The sequence below is a fragment of the Perna viridis genome, chromosome 1 (assembly GCF_037379345.1).
Source record: "Perna viridis isolate PV_CMFRI_1.1 ecotype Kerala chromosome 1, ASM3737934v1, whole genome shotgun sequence".
Taxonomy (NCBI): domain Eukaryota; kingdom Metazoa; phylum Mollusca; class Bivalvia; order Mytilida; family Mytilidae; genus Perna; species Perna viridis.
In genome coordinates, this window is record NC_142445.1 from 8,639,614 (window position 1) to 8,662,942 (window position 23,329).

At 32.7% G+C, this 23,329-nt stretch overlaps 2 protein-coding genes across 17 annotated transcripts in view; one reads left to right on the plus strand and one right to left on the minus strand.

Moving 5' to 3' along the window:
- The window catches only part of LOC148627115 (general transcription factor 3C polypeptide 1-like), a 179,292-nt gene that overhangs the window by 15,296 nt on the left and 140,667 nt on the right, over nucleotides 1–23,329 (minus strand). For 10 of the 14 annotated variants that reach the window (XR_015919763.1, XR_015919758.1, XR_015919761.1 and 7 more), the window contains one exon: nucleotides 20,512–20,588. Coding sequence is in view for 1 of the 14 variants with exons in the window: in XM_088567590.1 (XP_088423716.1) it covers nucleotides 820–939 (120 nt within the window). In the remaining 13 variants the exon portion in view is untranslated. Of the gene's footprint in view, nucleotides 1–819; nucleotides 940–18,941; nucleotides 20,589–23,329 lie in introns of those variants that run through there. The other 4 variants (XR_015919749.1, XR_015919767.1, XM_088567590.1 and 1 more) reach the window with 3 other exon arrangements.
- On the plus strand, nucleotides 7,098–9,813 carry LOC148627116 (uncharacterized). 3 transcript variants are annotated; one of them, XM_088567674.1, is made up of 2 exons: nucleotides 7,098–7,189; nucleotides 8,680–9,813. In XM_088567674.1, the coding sequence occupies exon 2, from the start codon at nucleotides 8,693–8,695 to the stop codon at nucleotides 9,680–9,682; it is 990 nt and encodes a 329-aa protein (XP_088423800.1). In that variant the 5' UTR covers nucleotides 7,098–7,189; nucleotides 8,680–8,692; the 3' UTR covers nucleotides 9,683–9,813. The 3 variants fall into 3 exon arrangements, with proteins under 3 accessions (XP_088423800.1, XP_088423806.1, XP_088423791.1); XM_088567680.1 differs by having other exon boundaries at nucleotides 7,188–7,208; XM_088567665.1 differs by lacking the exon at nucleotides 7,098–7,189 and adding an exon at nucleotides 7,257–7,367.

Consider the following 23,329-nt stretch of genomic DNA (forward strand, 5'->3'; position numbering starts at 1 on the left):
AAAAACTATGACACATTGAACAAATCAGTTTTCATGGTGTAGATGGATGCACAGTAACAATCCATGAGTTCATGATGACGACCATAAAACTTATGTAGTGATGACTTCAATCTTGTAGCAACATAACCCTGTCCCAGAAGCCCAATTGTAAGTAGTCTAGCATGATACAAAAAGTGTGCGTAGATACAGCAAGCTCTGGCATAACATAAGATGTGAAAACTCCATACACTGGTGCTGAAGGGATGTTGCCACAAATGAAAGGAAAATTCATAATACAGAATGAAAAGTTTGGGCAAATATGGACACTTTCTTTAAGCTCCATTAATCTCTGAAATGCTAATAATTACTTGAACAATCAAAAGTTTCAGCCACAGATTCACCCATTACCTGTTCTGATCCAAAGTTGATATCTAAATACATTGATTGATAAAGCATACGAAAGAAACCCTAACTTTCCATTTTTTGTTGTTTTTATTACTTGGATCTTATTGACTATTTTATAAAATGATGCAAAAAAAAAAAAAAAAAATATATTGATAATTCAGAATGTCAAAGAACTCCAAAATATCACTATTTAATGGTTAAGGAACCTTGTATACAGATCAATCCATTATTACTCATACAACCTATACCAAATATCTAACGACATCAACAATCCAAACTGCACTGTTCTACCATTATACAAACATATTTTTGCCATTGTGTAAAAATAGCAGTGATCTTCTACCTGGTTATTTCTCTTTTGAAATTCCATGAGTACATACAGGTTTAGGTTCAACATTGGGATGGTCACCAGTTATAAAGGTCAAGGTCTCCTACCTGTTCTCCAGACTGTATCCCAGAGCTTCTTCCTCTTGTGTTTCTGTAAGAATGTACTGCCCAAGGTCGAACATTTCTCAAGGTCACATACCTGGTACAAGTCACACCCACTTTAACAACCTATTAAGATCAATGACAAGTGATAAAGGTATATTTTTGTAATATCTATCTGGATTTCTACATGAATGCAATTCTATCCATTTATTCTGGATTAAAGTACATATTACTTTCAAAGATGAAACTTGGAAAATTGCACTTGATGAAGGGATAGAAATGGATGAGAATCTTCTATTTAGGTTGAATGCTTCAAGCTTTGGGTATAAACTTTCAGCACTTATTCAGTTCTAGACTTCTGCTCTTTTCATTACTGAAAAAAGAAGTCTAAAGCAGACTTTCTACATACTAACAAAGATTTAAATGAACAGTGCTTATAAGTACCAATAATTACTAATTAGATTAACAGTGAAGTTATTGATATTGTATACCTACTTCCTGACAGCCTTAACATCACATAACATCACTAAGGCTACTGAGTTATGGCTCTTTCTAATTCCCTGTTACACTATATTTAGGTTGTTCAGCTAGCAATCAAACACCAAGGTCCTAAATAATTTATTTTCTTCCAATAAAAGTTGGGAGTATGGATCTATTTTGAGAATCTTACAATTATAAGTGGTATGTGTTTTCCTTGTGCAGATTATTTATAAACATTCTCCATGACAGCATCATAATGAATACAAGCTTATACCCAACATAATCACTTCAAATAGAAAACTATTGAATGGGGTGGAAATTAGTCATTGTAAATACAGTTTGTGATGTAAGCACTTCCTACTGCTATCAAGAATATAGAAAATATTCCAAGACTTGACATGTGACCCTAACTTATAATGTTCTAAACCTCTATTAATTTAAGAAGGTGGTAAGATCAGGTAAAAGAAGTGGTTTGAGAGTTATCTCACCTGATCCTTGTAACAATGTTAAATCTGCTTGACAGAGAAGAATCTTTGTATTGATTTCATGAAAATTCATACTATGAAGTACATGTACATAAATAAGCTTAATATTAAAGCACTCCATTCATAGGACAGAGGTCTTATCTCATTGAAAAAAACAAAAACATTTTCCTTCAGTAAGCTCAGTGTTTTCATTAGGAACAGGCTGGAGGCCAATTTGCTTATAACATCTGTGTGGCCAGTTCAAGCATAAAAAAATTACATATCATTCAATAAGAATTGATAGATTTGTCCTGTTCAAATTTTTAAGGTAATTTAAAGATTAAATTAAAGTTTATACATGGCCATGGTTTTCTAAACTTACATGAAAGACTTTTGTGCAAAAGTACAGTCAGATGTGCAAGCTCATTTTCAGCAATACAGATGTGGGTGATGGTTACATTTGATAGGTAGTTATATTTAGATCAGATGAAATAGATGGTACAGTGGCATATGAAATTTGCTTTTTTGGGGAAATTTTTTTGACTTTCTTGCATATTATACTATATAGTTGGATTTTCTACTGTTATACATTTGTTTTATAGTGGACTGCTTGTCTTTCTTTGACTAAAAAACAGGAAACTTATCTGTTTTTATTATCTCTGCAAGGTTTTTTACCTCCTAAACAATGATACAGGGGATGCATCCCTTGGTATCTAAACCTTAGCAGTAATTCATAAACATGGACAAGTGAAATGAAGTTAATTCACAGTTGCTAATCACATCCTTAATGCATGTGTTGTTACCTCAAATCCTTGATGTCTGTATTGTTACTCACACCATTGATGTCTGAGTCATTACTCACATCCCTGACATCTATCATTACTTGTACCTTTGATATCTGTGTTGTTAACCACATCTCTAATGTCCTTTTTGATACCTCAAATCCCTCATGTCTGTGATGTTACTCACATCTCTGATGTCTGTCATTACTTACATCTTTCATGTCTTGTGTCGTTACTCACTTTTTCAATAACTGAGTCCTTATTTACAACTTTGATGTCTGTGTTGTTAATCACATCCCTAATGTCCGTGAGGGTCACTAACATCCCTGACATCTGTAATAACTCACACCCTTGATATCTGTGTTGTTACACACAATTGTTAATGGCTGAGTACTTCTTCAAAATCTAAATGTATGGGTTGTTAATCACATCCTTAATGCATGTGTTGTTAGATCAAATTCTTGATATATGTGTTGTTACTCACACCACTGATGTCTGAGTCATTACTAATACGACTGAGTTCTGAGTCATTACTCATAATTGCTAATGACTGAGTACTTCTTCAAAATCTAAATGTATGGGTTGTTAATCACATCCTTAATGCATGTGTTGTTGGATCAAATCCTTGGTGTCTGTGTTGTTACTCACACCACTGATGTTGGTGTCTTTTCCCACATCCCTGATCTCTTTGTCTTTACGAACATTCCTGATGCCTGTATCTTTACGAAACATCCCTGATGCCTGTTATCTTTACCAGCATCCCTAAGTCTAGGTCCTCACCCACATCCCTGATGTCTTTGTCTTTACAAACATCCCTAATGCCTGTATCTTTACTAACATCCCTGATGCCTGTTATCTTTACCAACATCCCTGAAGTCTAGGTCCTAACCCACATCCCTGATGCTTATGTAATATTTCACTTGCCTGGTGCATGTGTTCTTATTCAGATTTGACACTCTAATAAACAAACAAGAAGCAAAATTAAAATGCCTGGGAAATCTTAATTCTTGGATTTTATTAATTAGAATTTTTCTTGATAACAAAAGATAAAATCATCTAAAAATTATGACAATGGATATGTATTCTGTATGTATTTTACTATCATCTAATTAACCCAGCAGATCCTATGGGGACAAAAATTAATAAAACAGTTTTTGATGATTCTCATAAAAATCCATTATTTCATCTGAAATATTAATGATCAAACCCTAAAGATTATACTTCTATCTATATATACAGTAAACCTACAATAACCTATATGATACAATGTATACAATGATATTGATAATGAAACAGATCCAGAAGCAGGAGATAATTAATCTACAACTCGGAAGGCCATAAAAGTTTATATTTTATAACAGAACCTAGGGGAATGTTCTTCAGACTGAAGTCTTTACTGAGTTTTACACAGGAAGATCATGGTTCAAGTGTGAACACTTTTTACTAGTACACTAATCTAAATAAGATTTCATTGTTTGGTCAATTTTATGTGACAGATTATCAGTTCTTTTCAGTACCTTATCAATCAAGTGACCAGTTTTTCATCAGGAGAAAAAGCACTGTTCTTTGACAAGGGCACAAATTGTTTAAAGATGCACCTCTTCTTATGATCTATTGTCTGATTGCATTAATATTCACATTAAAAGATAAAAACTAATATGGCAGTGAAGCTATAAAATATGGCAAAGATATCAAACTTGACACCTGTCACTCACTCATTATTCCTGTAATCCCCTTGTGGGGCAAAGGGCATCCACAACAGTCCTCCATCGATGTCAGTCTACCTGTAATCCCTTAGAGGAGCAAAGGGCATCCACAACAGTCCTCCATTGATGTTGGTCTAAGGCTGATCTCTTTGCCTTGCCCTATGACAGGTTGCATGACCTCAGCTTTGTATTAATTGTCTGCCTCCATGTGGTTGGGGGTTATCCATTTGTTCTGTTGCCTTAATAATTCCGTTCCAGATATCATTTTGTAATGTTATTATGCTGACATCTTGAGAAATGTCAATCCACTGTTATATATGTTTCTTGATGCCATCTGTTAATGGAAGCTGTCCAGTATGCTCTCAAAGATCTTTCTGGCCCTCTGATTAGAAGGATCTGTCTTAGGGTTTTGTTGATGAAGACTTGGAGATCATGTTCTGTTTTCTTTGTCTGTTTCCAGATCTCAGATGCATAAAGAAGTATGGATTTTATGTTGGTCTCAAATATTCTCAATTTTGTTTTTTAGTTGATGTTCTTGCTTCTTCAGACAGGTTTTAATGTTACAAAAGCATGTACGGCTTTTCCAAGTTTTGCCTATGATGTCCTTGTCCATGCTGTTTTTTTAAAACAATATTGGTAAGATAGTGTTGATCTGGGTATTAATTTTTAGGACTTGATACCTGTATCTGCTGAAAAAAGTCTGCCAATTTAGTGACCTAATTGAAATTTCTGTTGGTCACATGACCAAAACAGGATGATAGCATGTTTCAACCACAGAACAACAACACTGATTTGTACAATTCCTTCCTTGGACCATAAGGTAGCACCTTAATCATATTACAGTGTTCAGGAAACAATATTTTAGTATTTATCCCTAAGCCAAGCATCCACTATTTAATCTCAAACATACCACAGAGAGTAGTCTTTGTTGTGGCTCAGCTGGTATAAAATTCACTAATGAGGAGAGGAGGCATTTTGAAAATATGACATAAAATAATGAAAACTCTCAAACTGCAAAAAGGAAAGGTGGTGTAATTTTATTTCTAAATTTCATCATCAGCATAAAAAATGTTTTACTACAAGCAAATCTGACATTTAATTTGAAATGACCTTACAATACATCTCATTAAAGAACACATTTTTTCTTATGTAAGTTAAAGCAGAATAAAAGAACAGAGGCATTAACATGCATAAATAATGTCTCTACCCCTAATAGTCAACAGGAAATTGTGTAAAAAATCTACGCAATACTGATGACTAAATAACATACAATTATACAATAGAGAGACATCAAATTCTAATAAACAGCTGGAAAAGGGAAATTGACATCACTGCTTATGGTTCTGCCAATAATTACTTATGCCAAATTTTACGATTAGGAATTTGTTGTGATGAAAGCTTCTGGTTAATTTGTAGAATTTTCTGCATAACTGAATACTTTTTATTTGTTTAGACAAATTGTCATTGATTCTTGTGTCATAAAAGCCTTATGCAGCAGCAACCCATTATTCCATATGGCCACTAGTGGCTGAGATATTGGCAGCCCTTTATAACATATGACCACCAAAGGCTGTGACACTATAGTAACCGATTATTATATGTGTCCCCCCCCCCAGAGAATTTGACATTAACCCATTATTACATGTGCCCACAAGATAATGTGACATTGACCCATTTTTACATGTGCTCACAAAGAATGTGTCATTATCCCATTATTACAAGTACCCACAAGAGAATGTTACATAGACCCATTTTCACTTGTGCCCACCAGAGAATGTTACAGTAACCCATTATTACATGTGCCCACCAAAAAATGTTACATTAATCCATTATTACATGTGCCCACCAGAAAATGTTACATTAACTCATTATTACATGTGCCCACCAGAGAATATAACACTTGCATACCATTTTTTTCACTTTTAATTAATCTTTAATTTCAAATGAATTTACAGTTATGGACACTTTTGCTAATTAAACTTTCAATATCTGAAGTTCTGAACACACACAATGAAGTTAGCAAAGTTTATTGTCCTAACTTTCAATTAAGATGTCTCAAAATACAAAAAGTGAATATTTCATGAACTGGTTAAGTTTTAAACATTTCTATTTTCACACTCAGTTTTTGTCATTATGTTGATGGTGTTCTATAAACATTCTGTGATTATCTGTTCTATAAACATTCTGTGATTATCATATACGTAACTTTTAGGTCTAAAAGGGTAGGGTGTTAAAATACTATCATAATAAAATAATTGCTCTTATCTACCAGTGGAAGGCAATCTGATTTATTGGTCAAAACTTTATGTAGTGGAAGAGGGCTTTAAGTGACTGTGTTAGCAGCAACCACTTACTAGTATTTTGTATTCATAACACCCTTTTTCAGCAAGTATGCATTGTAACTTGCATAATTTATGTATATACACAAGTCCCTCTATTGAGAGATCATCCTATTTGTAACACAAAAGTGGTCTTACATAAAAGGTGGTCTCTCAAAAGGAACTGAACCAAACATCAAGATTGATAAAAGTTTTTATGCACAAAGTACATTAAATGGATTAACTGTCTTATGTCGAGTTCTCTTGGAGACTTTAAGTACATGTGTATGTGTATGAAAAGGAATTCATTTCCATGACTGTAATGTTGAATGAAAACAGTTTTTTTACTGTCTTTCCTTGAATTTCACACACAATTTTAAACCTTTTCCTAAGTTCCAGAAGGGAGATACAGTTTACTCCAAATCTAAAATTTTGGGTATATTTTCATGTTACATAGTATGTTTTAAGTATTGACATGATGGTTATCAGCATGTTTAGGTATGTATACATGTACACTGATTTTTAACATGCAGTAAATGAACTACTGTAAATTTTATCACACACAAGATAACAATATGGGTAACCATAAAGTTGTAACACTGGAAGGGTTCAATAACTAAGCGCAGGTAGGAAATATCTATAAAGGTTCTTTTATTAATATATATATATTAGAAATAGGCTGATGAATGGGAAGGCTTGCTTTGTATCAATGCTCTAAGTAGAGGACATGTGAGAAGAGGAGAAAATACATGTATTTATGTTGGTTAAAAGAAAACATCTCTAGTATTCAAGAGAGAGATACATGTATGTGCATCATGTAGGAACAGCCTGAATCCTCAGCATAAATTTGTGAGGGAGGGATATGAGTGGTTAATTCAGTGAAAAGCTGTAGTGGAGGAGGGATTGGGTGGTTAATTAAATGGACACTTGTGGTGAAGGGATTAGGTGGATAACTAAGTGTTAAGTTGTGGTAGAGGGATTTTGTGGTTAACTTTGGGGAAGGTTGTAGTGAAGGGATTAGGTGTTTAACTAAGTGGAAAATTGTGAAGAAGTACGGGGGGTTGACTCATTGTAAAATAGTGTTTGAGGGATTTGGTGATTAACTAGGTAGAAAGTTGTGAAGGAGGGATAAGGTGATTGACTAAGTAGAAAGTTGTGAAGGAGGGATTGGGTGATTAACTAATTGGAAATTTGTGACGGAATGCTTGGGTGGTAAACAAGAAGAAAGTTGTGAAGGATGGATCGGGTGGTTCATTAAATGGAAAGTTGTGAGATAGGGACAGAGCGGTCACCTGAGAAGTTGTTAATGAGGGTTTGGGTGGTTAAATTAAAAGAAAGCTGTGATATAGGAATCGAATTTAAATGGAACATGGGTGAAAAATTAGTTGGAATAATTGCTGTCAATGGTACTGCCTTAAATTACTAATGAAATAAGCCTGTTTTCCCTAATGAAAGTTTCTCCATATGTTCAAAAATGACAAAGGAATTGACCTAAACAAGGTCTATTACTTCCCAATTAGTTTTTAAAAGTACTGAATATGATATTTGGTTTCTTGTCAAAATTAAACTGATCAACTGTTCATGTCTTTTTTGTTATGCTTTATATCAAGGATTTAAATACAAATTAAAGATTTTACATATTTACTTGATATTTAATTTAATGAATGACAAATATTTTTACAATTAAAAAAGAATGTGATAATTTTGAAAAAAAAAAACCAACAGTATCACTGATATTATGCTTGTAAAAAAAAAGTAAGAGTAAGGGGAAGTGGTTAACACAGCTTAAATATGCTGGTACATAATCTATACATTGTTACCTTGTTTTTCACTTTTCAAAGCATCTTTATGAATACAAAAGTTATGGTATGCTTACTGATGAAGTATGTTGAATAAATATTCAGACACCATAGTCAGTAGAAGCAAACTAAGTATTTTTAGTACTTGATCTAAATATTTCTGAGAGAAGCATTGAACTATTCTCAAAACCTCTTCCTAACCTGTGGCTAAACCAAGATATTCACTAACAAATAGACATACATCAATCCATATAAAAAGAAAACTGACATAACCCAAGCTATACTATTAATACCACTGTCTCCCTTTTTCTCTTTAGGAACCAGGAAATAATGACAGAACTACTCCCCATTATTGACTTGTCAAAGACAACGACTCATCGTGAAGAGCTGGCAAAAGAGATTGTCAATGCACTGGAGAATGTAGGGTTTCTTTTTATAGAAAATGTTCCTGATCTAGACTTTGATGTCCTTTACAAATGTTGCACATGGTTTTTTAAGCTCCCAAAGGAAAAGAAGGAAGCAATTATGAGAAACTTTTGGGCTCCAGAAAACAAGAACATTTATAGGGGATACTTTCCTGTAGTGGACGGAGAACCAAGTCACAAGGAAGGATTTGAATGTGCCAGGGATGTACCACCAGGGGATACTTCTGTGTCACTTAAAAACTGGTTCTATGAGAAATCTTCATGGCCAGAGGAAGATGGGACATTACCTTTCAAAGATATGATGCAAAGTTCCTATGAGCATTTACACAATATTGCTATGGAGATTCTCAAATTATGTGCCATTGGAATTGGAATTGAGGAGAATGCTTTTACAGATATGTTTCAAGACAAACCTATGTCAACATTTCGTCTAATGCACTACCCACCATGGGATGGAAAGCCTCCAGAGAATGCTATTATTGAAGATGGTCGAGTTGTAACAACACCAGATCACATGGATTCTAATTTCCTTACCCTACTATCAATCTTTAACTACAAAGGGCTTGAGGTAAAAAATATGAAAGATGAATGGATACCAGTTCATCCACGGCCTAAAACACTAATCATGAATATTGGTGTAACTTTTGCTCGTATGATGGGTGGACGTTTTAAAGCCACACGTCACAGAGTAATGGACATTGGTATTGACCGTTACTCTGTACCATTTTTCCTCTCGCCATCTTACCACAGTGATATAGGCATTAATTTTATGGCTAAGTATATAAAAGACTACCCTGAACACGTTCCTGAAAGATATGGACCGTGGGTTCTACATCGTATTAAACATGAGATCAAATACTTTGAATATAGATGTTTACCTGAAATAGAGGACTAATGTGTGAGTTATACTCCAGTAAAATACACATCTAAGCGATTATATATACAATATCTGAATCTTTAAGTAAATGTGAAAATGCAATGAAGACATCATTTGTATAAAAAATAAAATAAATAAAATTGAAATATTGTTTGCACTCAAGTAAAATATAAATCTAAGCGATTATATATACAATATCTGAATCTTTAAGTAAATGTGAAAATGCAATGAAGACATCATTTATATAAAAAAAATAAAATAAATAAAATTGAAATATTGTTTGCACAATAGAAGGATCCTATGACAAGATAAAATGACCAGGAAAATATATATTCTCTCTTGTTTCAATTACCATCCAGCATTAGTGATATAGTGCTAAAAGTATTTTGATAAAACAGGACAAAGATAATTGGTTTTCTTGGTATTTATGTCCAAAATCATTCCATTTCATTCTAACTGATTTTAATTTGAAATTGATTTCAGACCAAACGGAGACTAAAATATTTATCATTTATATTAAAGTTAAAAGTTCACTTATCCCACTTTTTTCCCTGATATAAATGATAAAAAAAATTTCTCATCTTTGAATGATGTAACTAAATTACACCTATAGAGTACTGTTGCATCTTTCATCATTACTTACGCATTATAAACACCTAAAGAAGAAATACAAACTTATCTATGGTGTGTAACTGCTGAGATGATGGAATATTCAATCCTATTACCTAAAATGAATATAGTTATGACACAGAAAAGGCTTCTGACCTAGACAGTATGACATCAGTTGTTTCTTTTTATGTAAAAGTTGTTTGGATTTCTGTTGAGACATAGCTTCAGAGCAAAAAGGGCAGAACTATATTAATATTTTAGAAAAATCATTAAAATAGTGTTTTTCTTGAAAAAGGATCACAGGATTAAAATGATTAAGCTGATAAAAGTCTTGTCATAAAGCACACAATCAAAGAACTGTAGCTTTGAAAAATATGGTTAAAAATATGCTGAACAGCAGAACAATCTGAGAAAAAAAAACTTGACTGTTAATGAGATTACTGGAAATCCAAGTTCTAGCATTAAAAAAAAACTTGACTGTTAATGAGATTACTGGAAATCCAAGTTCTAGCATTAAAAAAAAAACTTGACTGTTAATGAGATTACTGGAAATCCAAGTTCTAGCATTAAAAAAAAATAACAGTGCAGATTTAAGTCATCTAGTACAGATTCTTTGTAAAGATTATAATAGCTTAATGTTACATAAAATTCTCATAAAATGTGATTTATTGTATAAAACATAGGTGTTTACTGAGAACAAATTGGCGTTAATCACAGTTTAAATATATTAGAAATCCAGAATGCTTATTAAAACATGGACATCCTGTAGAGAATGTTATCAAATAAAGGTCTACTTAATAGGCAATTAGTTAGTATTACTATGGAACAACAGTATGGTGAAAACATTAAACTCACTGATACCAGGAGCTATAGGGTCTTTGACTCACTCATAGTACTTGAACTATATTGGATCCTCCATTCCTCAAGATAACAAAAATACCCATATCTCTTCTATCAATCTGAACCTCTTTCCACAAAGGCAGGATATGCTTGGTTAACTCAGGTTCAAAATGTAGTCACATGAAGGGGCTTCAAAAGTTGCTTAATTGAGAAAAAATGGTTAGTTCAAGGTTTTTTTGAGTTTGGTTAAGCGAGAGGCTTTCGTTGTATGTAGGGTTTGGTTTTGAGAGGCTTTTGTTGTATGTAGGGTTTGGTTTTGAGAAGCTTTTGTTGTATGTTGAATTTGGTTTTGAGAGGTTCTTCTTGTATGTAGGGTTTGGTTTTGAGAGGCTTTTGTTGTATGTAAGGTTTGGTTTCAAGAGGCTTTTGTTGTATGTAGGGTTTGGTTTTGAGAGGTTCTTGTTGTACATGGTTACTCCCACTTTAGGGTCGACAAAACATAGACTGTCTTGCTTAGAATATTCATCAGATGTCAACCTTGTACAGTACTCAATATTAATGGGAACACATCTGTAAGGAGAACTGAAGGTAAAATCTGAGCCATTTAAAGTAAGCCATCATTTTGTATCAGTCCTTCTAGATTTGTATACTATTCCAGCATTTCATTCTAATTTAACTTGAAATGATTAATCTGTAAAAACTAGACCCATAGCTATTCACGGCCAAATAGGCACATGTCTACACTCAAATTTGACTGGGGACTAGAAATCTCTTTTGTTTTCAAGTAACAATTTGACTGTATATAATTGTCATATTATATTAAAGGTCCAGACATGAACCCCAACTAACTCAGGAAATTGTTGGCCCATTTCTCTATATCTGGACTTTCTAGACCATTTGATGTCAAACCAAAATACCCTAACCCAAAATATTGTACCTACACTTAATTATCCTTCTGGCTATGCCCCTGAACTTGTATTGAACAGCAATTACTGTGACTAATCAAAGCTACAAGGAGATAACTAGTTATCCAAGTTAAAAATACTCTAAAGAAACTTAAGGATATACCATCCAGTACATTGTAAATATATGACACAAACAAAACTAAAAACTGATTATCAAGAAAACAATGTTTTTGTCAATATCTCAACCAATGGAGCCAAAAACTTAATTTATAGACCTTGTTGAATATCTATGGAAATGTAAGGTCTGCTTCATAAAGAATGTTCAAATTATGCTGGAATATTTTAAATTTAAATGAATCAAAAAGCAAAATGGTAAACAGCAGTAACATCTTAAATTTCAACTGGATGTGATATAGTTACTGTGGATTGGTCACATATATTGGAAACATATACAATATTTAGATGGTATGGAGCAGGTGCCCTGTTCAAGTTAACTTGTGCCTATCCTGATTACCTTTGCCAAATGACTTAAGAAAGTTCAAACAACTTTTTCTGAGTGTATTTTTTTTTTAAATTTAGTCCAACACTTTCCTTCAATGAAACACCTGACATTTCTACATTTACACTATCCTTCCATTAAGAACACTCAGGTAACTATAAACACTTGGTTTTATTTTAAGAACATTTAAAACATGTGATAATATCATCACAGTATTATAATTAAAGGTGATTAAATCTTACAATTTTTTCTTGGACAGAATGAAAAGGATGCGTTTTTTACATGCAAGACATTAATTGCCTGTGAACTTCCATTGCATAATAAAACAAGTGTTTCCCACATTCTATACATAATGCATATTACACTTAGTAACTTTTTAAATCTACTTTTTATATGGTATCCCTTTTGTTAAATCAAAAACATAACAAAGCTCTGTGAATATCTTAGTTAAAATGTGAGGCATAGCAACTACTATAGACAGATAGAAAGTAGTGATTGTAACTATTGTACCATGACATTCTGGGCAATAGTCTGAGAGCAGTGAAATATACTTAAGAGATTACTTTGCTATTGGAAAAAAACATCTATTCATTGAAATGCTATCATGTTGTTGGTTTAAGAAATATTTTTAGATTTATATACAAGTAGTTTATTTTGTGAAATGAACCAACAAAACAATGTTAGTTATAATAATTTTAATTTTAGGAGAGTGCTAACATTAACGAGGCCAGGATAAGGTACTGATACTTCATATTTTGGACTTACAAATGTACAGATTATAAATAAAAGATTAAAAATTTTATCACACAATTTATTTCACATGTGAATAATCAAAATTAATTTAATACACAGGAGACATTCAATAATCCACAACTACCTGTCTATATATAATACTACCACTCATCATGCTGGGATATAAAGACAAGAATGACCCACAATAGAATAAAACGACCAAAGTAAAAACCTGATATAAGAACTCTGACTAAATGTTTCAATCACAATGAAAAAGAAAAGTCATAGTCACAAAAAGATTGATTCTGAAACAGAAAAAAAAACCAAATAAAAAATTAAACAACAATCAGATACAGAATAAAATAAGATGCCTTACAGGATACAGATAGATACAACCCCTAAGATCAAACTATAAATAATTTGGGTATTTAATTTACAACATTAAAAATTAACACAACTCTAAATTTGGAGTATGATTAAATGTTTTAACATTGCATCCATTTTATTTTTACCAGAAGAACTCTTAAACTTGGAATTAGAGATAAGAAATAAGAAATCTATACCAAGTGTAAGAAAAAGCTTATTTTTTTCCCTTTTTCCTATATGGTTTGGGCCTCTTGTGTAAATGTAATACAAATCTTTATTTTGTTGTATGGAATCTCAAAGTAATATTTTTTTCAGAAATCCATACAATTTTATTCAGGTTACTGTGCAAAAATTGAGGAAATATTTGTTTTTAGTTCCTTATTTCTTCAAATTTAAGGCCATTTCCCCAAAATAATCCTTTATGACACATTGTAGTACAATTTTATAGAGATCTCATGTGGGTACTCAGAATACCGGTTTTGGCTCCTTTTTGGCACCTTATTCCTACATGGTCAAGGTCATAATCATACCTGACAACTGTGCATGGAAACCCTGTTATACAATAAACAGATTTAGGCACATTTACTTAAGTTATAGAGTTTTAATGCTTGTTTTGGCCCCTTATTTCTAAATGATTGAGGCCATGACTCCTAAAATTAACACACACTTGCAACCTTGTTATCAAATTTGACCAAGATTCAAGGAATAACATAGAACTTATTGCATGATTAACAATTGCTACACAAACATTCATAAAAGTGCAACATTTTGTGTGAAAATAAAAACTACATGAGTTAAACATCTAGAAGAAATATGTATGTGAGCACAAAAGTAAGATCTGATTTTTATAATGTCATAAACATTCTTTAAATGTAAGTTAAGTTAAAACTCAATTGCTGTTGTTTCAACCTTTAAAACTAATGACCTAAGAACTTTATGTACCAAAATTTAAATTTTTCATCTTTGTCTTTGTCTATTAGCAAAATGACAGCATTACGTAAATGTTGTGACACCTACTAAAGGAGCTACAGTCATTTTTAATACCACTGTAGACTTAGTTAATCCCACTTTCCTATTCCTCAAGGGTGCCATAACAAACTACATGATTTGTCATAAATTTTGCTGCAACAAAACAAGTATAGTCACTTGAGTCTGAGGTAATTTATTGGTTGACTGATCTGCATAAAATCTTCGAATTGAAATTATCAAAAGGGATGTTGGACATAAATTTTAAACATTAATTAAGAAAATATGGACTAAATTCCAGTAAAATAATTCTGATAGAATAAGAGACAAACATTATGGATGTAATGTTTGGGAAGGGAAAATGTTTGTATGGAATGTAAGGGGAGGTTTATAGATGGAATAATGAATGGAATAAGAAGCAAAAAGTTATGGAAGAAATGTTTGGTAAAAGATGATGGATGGAAAATCAGGAAGGAGTCTGGGGATGGAATGTCAGAAAAGGAATTATGGATGAAATGACAAGGAAGAAGTTATAAATGGAATATAAGACTGAAGATGAGGATGGAATTTTTGAAGGCAGTTTATGGATGCAATGTCAGGTACGAGATTGAGGATGGAATGTCAGGCAAGAGATTGTGGATGGAATGTCAGGGAAGGGATTGTCAGGATAGAATGTCAGGGAAGGGATTGTCAGGATAGAATGTCAGGGAAGGGATTGTCAGGATAGAATGTCAGGGAAGGGATTGTCAGGATAGAATGTCAGAAAAGGGATTATGAATGGAATGTCAGGCAAGAGATTAACAATGGAATGTTTGGGAAGGGATTATGGATGGTCTATCAGATAAATGGTTATTGAAGGGTCCCTGACATGGGGTTACTGACTAGATTATTGATTAGTTGTAAGACGTGCAGGTTAAGAATGGGATGTCAGACAAAAGATATGGATTAAATGTCTGAGGTTATATATGGGATGTGATATATACAAAATAAAAAAAAAAAAACATGATAGATTGAACAAAGCAACTAAGGTTATACATTTGACCATATAATTCAAGATCAGGTAACATGAAATACATGATTATGCTTAATGGTAATACTCCACAAAGTCAACACCTAAGACCTAGGACAATGAAAATTCGGCACTCCACACGAACAATATCCTAAAGACCTAGTGCAACTAAAAATACTGTCATCAATACAGTCAATATCTAAGACCTAGGACAATTAAAAACTGTAATCCATACAACCAATATCCATGATGTATAAACGTCATGATATAGGCGCAGCCTTGCATCGTCCCCCTCATCTGGCTCTTAAAGCACTTTGCCCTGGTGAGACAATTTTGACTCAAGAAGACTTAGGTAGGACTTATCATAAGGATCATTTCAACAATTGAAAGTTTCTTTTAATCTATCATAGTTTTCAAGATATTCACTGAAAACTTTTTTCCATGTTTTTTTGACGGATCAAAAATCTCAACATCAGTTCTATGCAGAACACACCAAGGAACATTCATACCAAGTTTGGTTCCAATTGATCAAATAATGAGAGGAGGAGATTTTTGAAAGAAATGACATTAAAAATAGCAAAATAAAATGTCAAAAAAGGGCAAGAACTCCAACATGGCTAGACCAATTAAAATGAATATTTCACCACAGATAGATCTCATCATGCTGAACACTTGTACCCCAAGTCAGAATTAGCTAAACCTAACGGTTTTAGAGATATATGCGAAAAATTACTGTCTGACCCATATGTTCTATTTTTAGTAACGGCGGCCATGTTTTTCGACAAATCAAAAATCTCCACATCAGTTCTATGCAGGATACCCTAAGAAACATTCATACTAAGTTTGGTTCTAATTAGTCAAGTAGCTTCAGAGGAGAAGATTTTTGAAAGAAATCACATTAAAAATAGCAAAAATCATTGAAAAAGGGCAATAACTCCAACAAGGCTGAACAGATTAAAACCAAACTTTGAACACAGGTAAATCTCATCATGCTGAATTTAGCTAAACCTAACAGTTATGAAGATATATGCAAAAAACTATTGTCTGATCCCTGTTTTATTTTAAGTAACAGCAGCCATGTTTTTCGACGAATCAAAAATCAACACATCAGTTCTATCTATGCAAAATACCCCAAGGAACACTTATACCAAGTTTGGTTCTAATTAGTCAAGTAGTTTCAGAGGAGAAGAGTTTTGTATAATTGTTGATGACGAAGACAACGATGACGGACGCCAAGTGATGGCAACAGCTCACATGGCCAAAGAGCTAAAAAGGGGGAAGGCAAAGTGTTAAAATCGACTATCTGAAAAACTACATTCTGGACTTTGCTGAAAATTAAACTTAACCTGTATTTTATGGTACTCATACAACTGTGCAAAGTTTACACAATATTCATTTATCAGTTCACAAGATTTCATCTGGAAACCGTCAGAGGATAGACAGTTAAACAATCATTCTGATAGTATTGTAAAACAATACATTGTTGCCTACTGTTTATATCACTGACTCAAAATACTACCTGTAACTCCCCAATGTTGACTCACACACCAAAAAATCAGCTCAATATCAACCAACATTCAGGAAAAAAAGTGTGGAAATTTTTTTTCTGGACTGACAGACGGATGGACAAAGGGGCGGAGTGCAAATCTAAAGTCCCCTTTGGCAAAAGCCAGTAGGGGACTGATAAACAGACAAACAGATAGATGGAAGGACAGGCATCTTCATAAGAACATGCCACTTTATGTGGGGGGCATAAAGAACCTGTGATATACAAATGTATGTCATTGAAAAATTCCTTAAGGATATTCTGGTGGGAGGTAATACAATCAAAATCTTTCTTCCTGTTCATGTTATTTCAAATAAATATAATAGTATTGACATTTCACAATTTTACTAAGAAAAGGATATCAAATTTATATTCTGTAATGAAACGCATGAAATTAAGAATGCTGAAGGATATTCATTTGTAACAAAGGGAACTTGTTGACAGATCATCACATTCCTGGTATTCATCAGTAGTTCAGCGAGTTTATGTAATGAAGATTGAAGACTGGTGAGAAAAAAAATGTTTTGACAATCTCATAAAGACAGAATGAAAGAAAGGATAAGCTTCCTAAGTAATTTGACAATCTAACAATTCTTTTATTTTGTTATTTACACAATCTGCAATTGCTGACATAATCCAAGCTTGGTGAATCTTGGAGGTTTGATTGGGATTAGACATTCAACACAGGATAAAAATTTGAACAGAACAAAAGTGGCTTCATTTTGGTCTTTAATTCCTATATGGTTCAAGTCATAATCGTCAAAATCAATTTCAACCTTCCTTTTGTGGTTTGGAACCTTATTAAAAAATTTAAGTAAGATCAAACAATTGATATTTATGCTATAACACAAAAACCAAGTTTCTACAGACAACGACATAAACGACAGTGATAATGCTTACGAAGATATGACCACAGATTTTTTGTGGTCATTTAAAAATGTCCATTGAAACAGGAAGTTGACATCAGACAGCAACCAATATTGCTTAAAACAGGCACCATCAATTCAAAGCCACACTTCAGATTTGAAATCAATCCACCTCTTGGAAGCCTAGATAACTAACTTTTGTCACTTATTGTGCAATGGCATCAATGAAAAGAGTTTTCTTAATTAATGTATATCGTTTTATGATGCCCAGCCTTCACACTTTTATAATAACACTTTTAAAGAGTAATTGAACTTTCATGATATGAACAGAGACAGACAAACAAATGGACAGGTTAATTCCTTTATACCAGTACTTCCAAAACTTTCCACACTTAGTTTATGTATGTATGTGTGTGTGTTATTTTTTTGGGGTTATATGAAAACCTTGTACACCATATACAGGGAGTAAGGAAACATTCAGATTGTTTTAATCATGGCTACATATTCGAAGTACATTATAACTTGAGCCCCTTGTTAAACCTAATTTTCTCTTATTAACAACAAGGCACTAGCAATACATGTGCCACTAAGATAACCTGTATTTGAATCAAGGTTTTTCATATGATACAGAAAAAAACTTGAATTTGCATGTGTTATCCTGCAAGGCACTAGTTCTATTGAGAAAATATGGCCACAGAAAAATGATATTGGACAGCAACCAAATACATTTATAACATATGTCTCATCTATATAAAGGAACATACCAAATTTGATGAAATCAATCCATCTACTCAGAATTAAGATAAATAAGACTAAATTCTGAAAGACAGAATGAAGGACAGATGGAAGAGCTGATTCCATTATATTACGATGTCACTGTGTATAAACAAGCACATGTATGTATTATTTACAGGTTATTTTCACTTCAATGAAGGTAACTAAGTATTTAGAAGCTTTATTTGTAACAATATCTCAAATAAATAAAATGACAACAATATCAAAACACTGAGTTACAATATGGCTTTATTCTGACAGTCAGAACATGGAGAGTCTACCATTATTTCACAGTTTCCATTGGCTTCAAGGCTGACTAAGATCTTTTTCTGTTCGTTTGTGAGTTCCTGGTTTGATGGTGACAAATCATCAAGACAATGGTTTTGATGAGCCGATATAAACGGGTTTTGAGTATCGATCGAGCCTCTTTCTTCGATGTTAAGAATTAATGGCACTGCAATACTATTTTTATATACTTTGTTTTCCTCTACATTTTGGTGTTGTTGCTGGAATGCAGCAATGTGATTAAGTTCATGTCCATTAGCGCCAGCATTACTGAAACGTCTGTCCATTGAAACACTCAAGCTACGGGTTATTTTTCTTATCTCTTCTTTTGTAAGAACACAAGTACAGAACACTCGCCAAAATTGTTGACGAAACTTTTTTCCAAAAAAATAATATGGCACAATATTTATTGCCGAGTTAAGTACAACCATTAAGTTTGCTATTTCATTGAAAACATTATATGATAAAGAATACAGAGATTTTTCAAAATCTAAGGCATACATAATTCTAGAAATCAATGCAGGTCCTTCACAAAATAAAAATATCACAATTACACCAATAAGCATAACAGTTGTATCATTTCTACGTTTTTCTTTGGCATTTATCAATTTTCCCTTTTTTCTGGAATTATGAACTGCAATGATAAGAGATATATTCAACACAAAAAGAGCAATAAAGGGAATTCCAGCAACACATGTCAAATATAACCAAATATGCACAATTTGATGGAAAAGTGCATTTATTCCTAAGTTTGTATAATTATTCACATATTTCTTACTCTCGTTTAACTGTATAGTAGTATTTGTTGCATTAGTCAAATTACCATGAAAATATTCTGCATAATTCTCTGGTGGCACAAAAATCTCTTGCCATTCATACTCAAAAAAGCGAATAAAGTTAAATGCTATTCCAGCGACAGTAAGTATAAATATGACCCAACGGGCTCGCTTTATGCTACACATTCTCTCTGCCTTAAATGGATGACATATCATAATATATCGATCAACAGTAAAGGCTAATGTCAACCAAATTGAGGTCACCTGACATGTGAGACACAAGGCATGAACATATGGAAATGTCTTAGCATAAAACTCATCAGCGTAAGCGTCAACTTGCCCCATGACTGGTTTCCGTAAGTCACGTCTAACTATTAGCATTGTAAACAGTAAGAAAAAAGTATCACTTAAAGCTAAGGCAGTTAGGTAGGAGTAAGTGGAGGATCTCATCACTCTCTGTGTCAATATAATAACTGACATCACATTTCCTACTATTCCAAGAGCACTTATAGTCATTCCACAGATCCCAGAGATATAGTACCGAATGTCTTTTATTTGGTAGGAATCCACACCCCCTGCTTTGGGTAAATATCCAGAACTTCCATTCAGAAAAGAGTCTGATAAATTAGCCAAATCAATATCAAATGGTGTAGAAGCGTCACTGTATTCCATCATGGTATCTTATATAAGTAAGAGTACCATATCTTACTTGGAGTATGAAGACTGTCTTGTCAAGTGTTTGTCATCAATGCTGAAAATATATAGAAAAGGAAATGGTGAGATGGTTCATCTCTGCTTAAAATTGTTTTCATATTGAATTGTAAATTCTGGTCAACCCAGACAACAAGTGTTACATCCCTACCTTGTGTAAGGATTTAATATCTAGGTTTAAATCAATGTAAATATAAGGTTGCTTTAAAGCAGAAAAGGACATTATGTGAAAAATATTTTCAAGATTGACTCAGATTTTTTTATGACAGTATGACACTGAACCTTTGGCCTTGACTAAAAACTTATGACTTCAAAAATTTAAAATGTTTTAGTTAAATAAGTAATAAAGTAATAGAAGTTTGTAAAAAAAAAAAAATGTTCTAAATTTGTAAGAGTTTAACACAAATGGTAGGGTATTTTATATCCCTATGCAACTTTATTAACAAAGGAGGGAGAATATTTTTGAAAAATTTCTGTAAGATCATAGCACTCACACTTATTTATTGACATAATCTGAAAGCACTATATAGATCCTACCAGATTACACTATTCATGCTGATGTCAGCATTATAAGAGAGTTTGGAGCTGTAAAATTACATTTACTTTCAAAGCTACATTGTTTAAGTAACATTTGAATAAAAAAATTCATCCTTCCCTCCCATTGTTACTGAACTCTACACTAGGAATCTTCTAAGGACTGAAAGGTGTTCTCTTACCCTGTCCTCTAACCCAGTGTATGTGTATTATAAATGTTAGTGTATGTTATATGCTGTTTTTTTGTCAAAGTGTTTCATATATTTCTTCCTCTTTGTCCATTAAGATGGTACTACTTTCAACCACAGCTTCACAAGGTTCGACTTCTTGATAATTTAAATACAGTGAAAGTATTTTAATTTGTTGATATCAATTTTCGTGGATTAAGGAAGAAACACAAGTTTGTGGATTCTTGAATTTGAGGTTTCAAGATTTTCAGTATACACATCAAAGGGAATCTCCTTTTCATTGGGAACCAAATATCATGGTAGGTACCCCACAAACAATAATACTTTAACAGTAATTAATTGCAATGTCTTTCACTTTCAGCACTGATACACAATTTTGTTGTTGTTGAAAAGATCAACTTTATTGATTCATTTCATTTTAACATATTAGCAGCAACATAAAACAAAAAGAAATCACTGAGTAATATCTGTTTGTAACATAACCAATATTTCTGCACCTTTTCTGTTTAACTGAATAATGATACAAAATAGATGTTACAATATGCTGCACATTTCTTTGATCTTGTTATCAATGCCTTTGAAATATACAATTACTTCTATAGATTTGATTTTCATGGTGTATTTACTATCAGAATGAGTTTGTTTCAGTGGTTAGAGAGAGAAACCTAATGTGGCATATACAGCATATTGATATCAGTAAATAATTCATTACAGTAGTGGTATGACCTGTTGAGTAGTTGGGAGCCATATGTGGCCTTATATTTATAGAAATAGCACTGTTTACATTACTTTCATGACTTAGCTTAGTGAGGGCAAAATAAGACTTTCAGTGAAAAGCTTAAAATCTGAAAAAGCAATGCACTGAAGCAGATCAGGTATGCCATGAAGAGATTATCATTATGCTAAAACTTTCTCAAGTGTTCTTGTGTTTACAAACAAATCTTGTGATTACTTGCTGTGATTTGAGACATATAGAAGATAATGAAGAAATTCAGAACATAAAATGAAGTTTTAATCTCGAAATAAAAATTTAGAAAGAAAAGCAAATCCACATAAAAACTGAATTGGCACAACTTTGCACCCAAGTCATAACAATCTCAACTAGATATTTTTTTAAATTCTGATATTATTCATATTCCTAATTTTTTTGTAGGCTATTTTTTGTCTTTTGTTTTTTTTTGTTTTTGCTTGCTTAAACATTTTAATTTCAATAAGGAATAAAATACAATACCAATTTATCTATGACAAATTAAATGACCTACACAAATTACTAGTCAATCACTGGAACTATGAAACTCTCCCCCACAATCTCAGATATATACCAACATACATCAATTCTTATTGATTTTGTTCCAACCAAAAGAGGAAAGACCGCCAGTGACCACCATAACAATTCCTTCAGGGGACGTAATCTGACATTTCAATAAGATCTTTGCAAATTTGTTTTCTCAGGAGAAAATAAGAAGATATTATGACAGGAAGAAGAAGAAACTGTGACATACTGGATATAAATCACAAACATCTACAAATGTTATTTGAGACAGAATACAATTCACTGTACTGACCAGAATACTGATTAAAGTAGCACATACAAATTTGGCCTTTGGTTAAAAGCATCTGATTAAATTTCATTCAAATAAATATTCATTAATAAACAAGGAAATAGACATTAAATTCCAGGAAATGTTCATTAATAGTTGAAAACAGGTGTGAAACATGTTTAAAAATTGTAAACCACAAACATTTGTAAATGTCCCCTCATAATTACATGTATCATTCAACAGATTAAAGGAAATACATGTACATGTATTAACTTTCAGTAGATCTACTCAGCTTTTCTTTACTTACAATAAGATATCTTAGTTCACTATTCACAAAAAAATTTCTTCATTATGTAGGTACATTAACACTTCCAATATTTTGATCGGTACAAGTAGGGGGTAACATCTTGCAGTATTGATGTATTTAACAACAATCACACTAACTGTCTGAAGTTTAATTGGTTCCACTTATTTTTGGAGACCTTGGGGCAGAAAGATTTTTTTTTTGGTATAAAGAT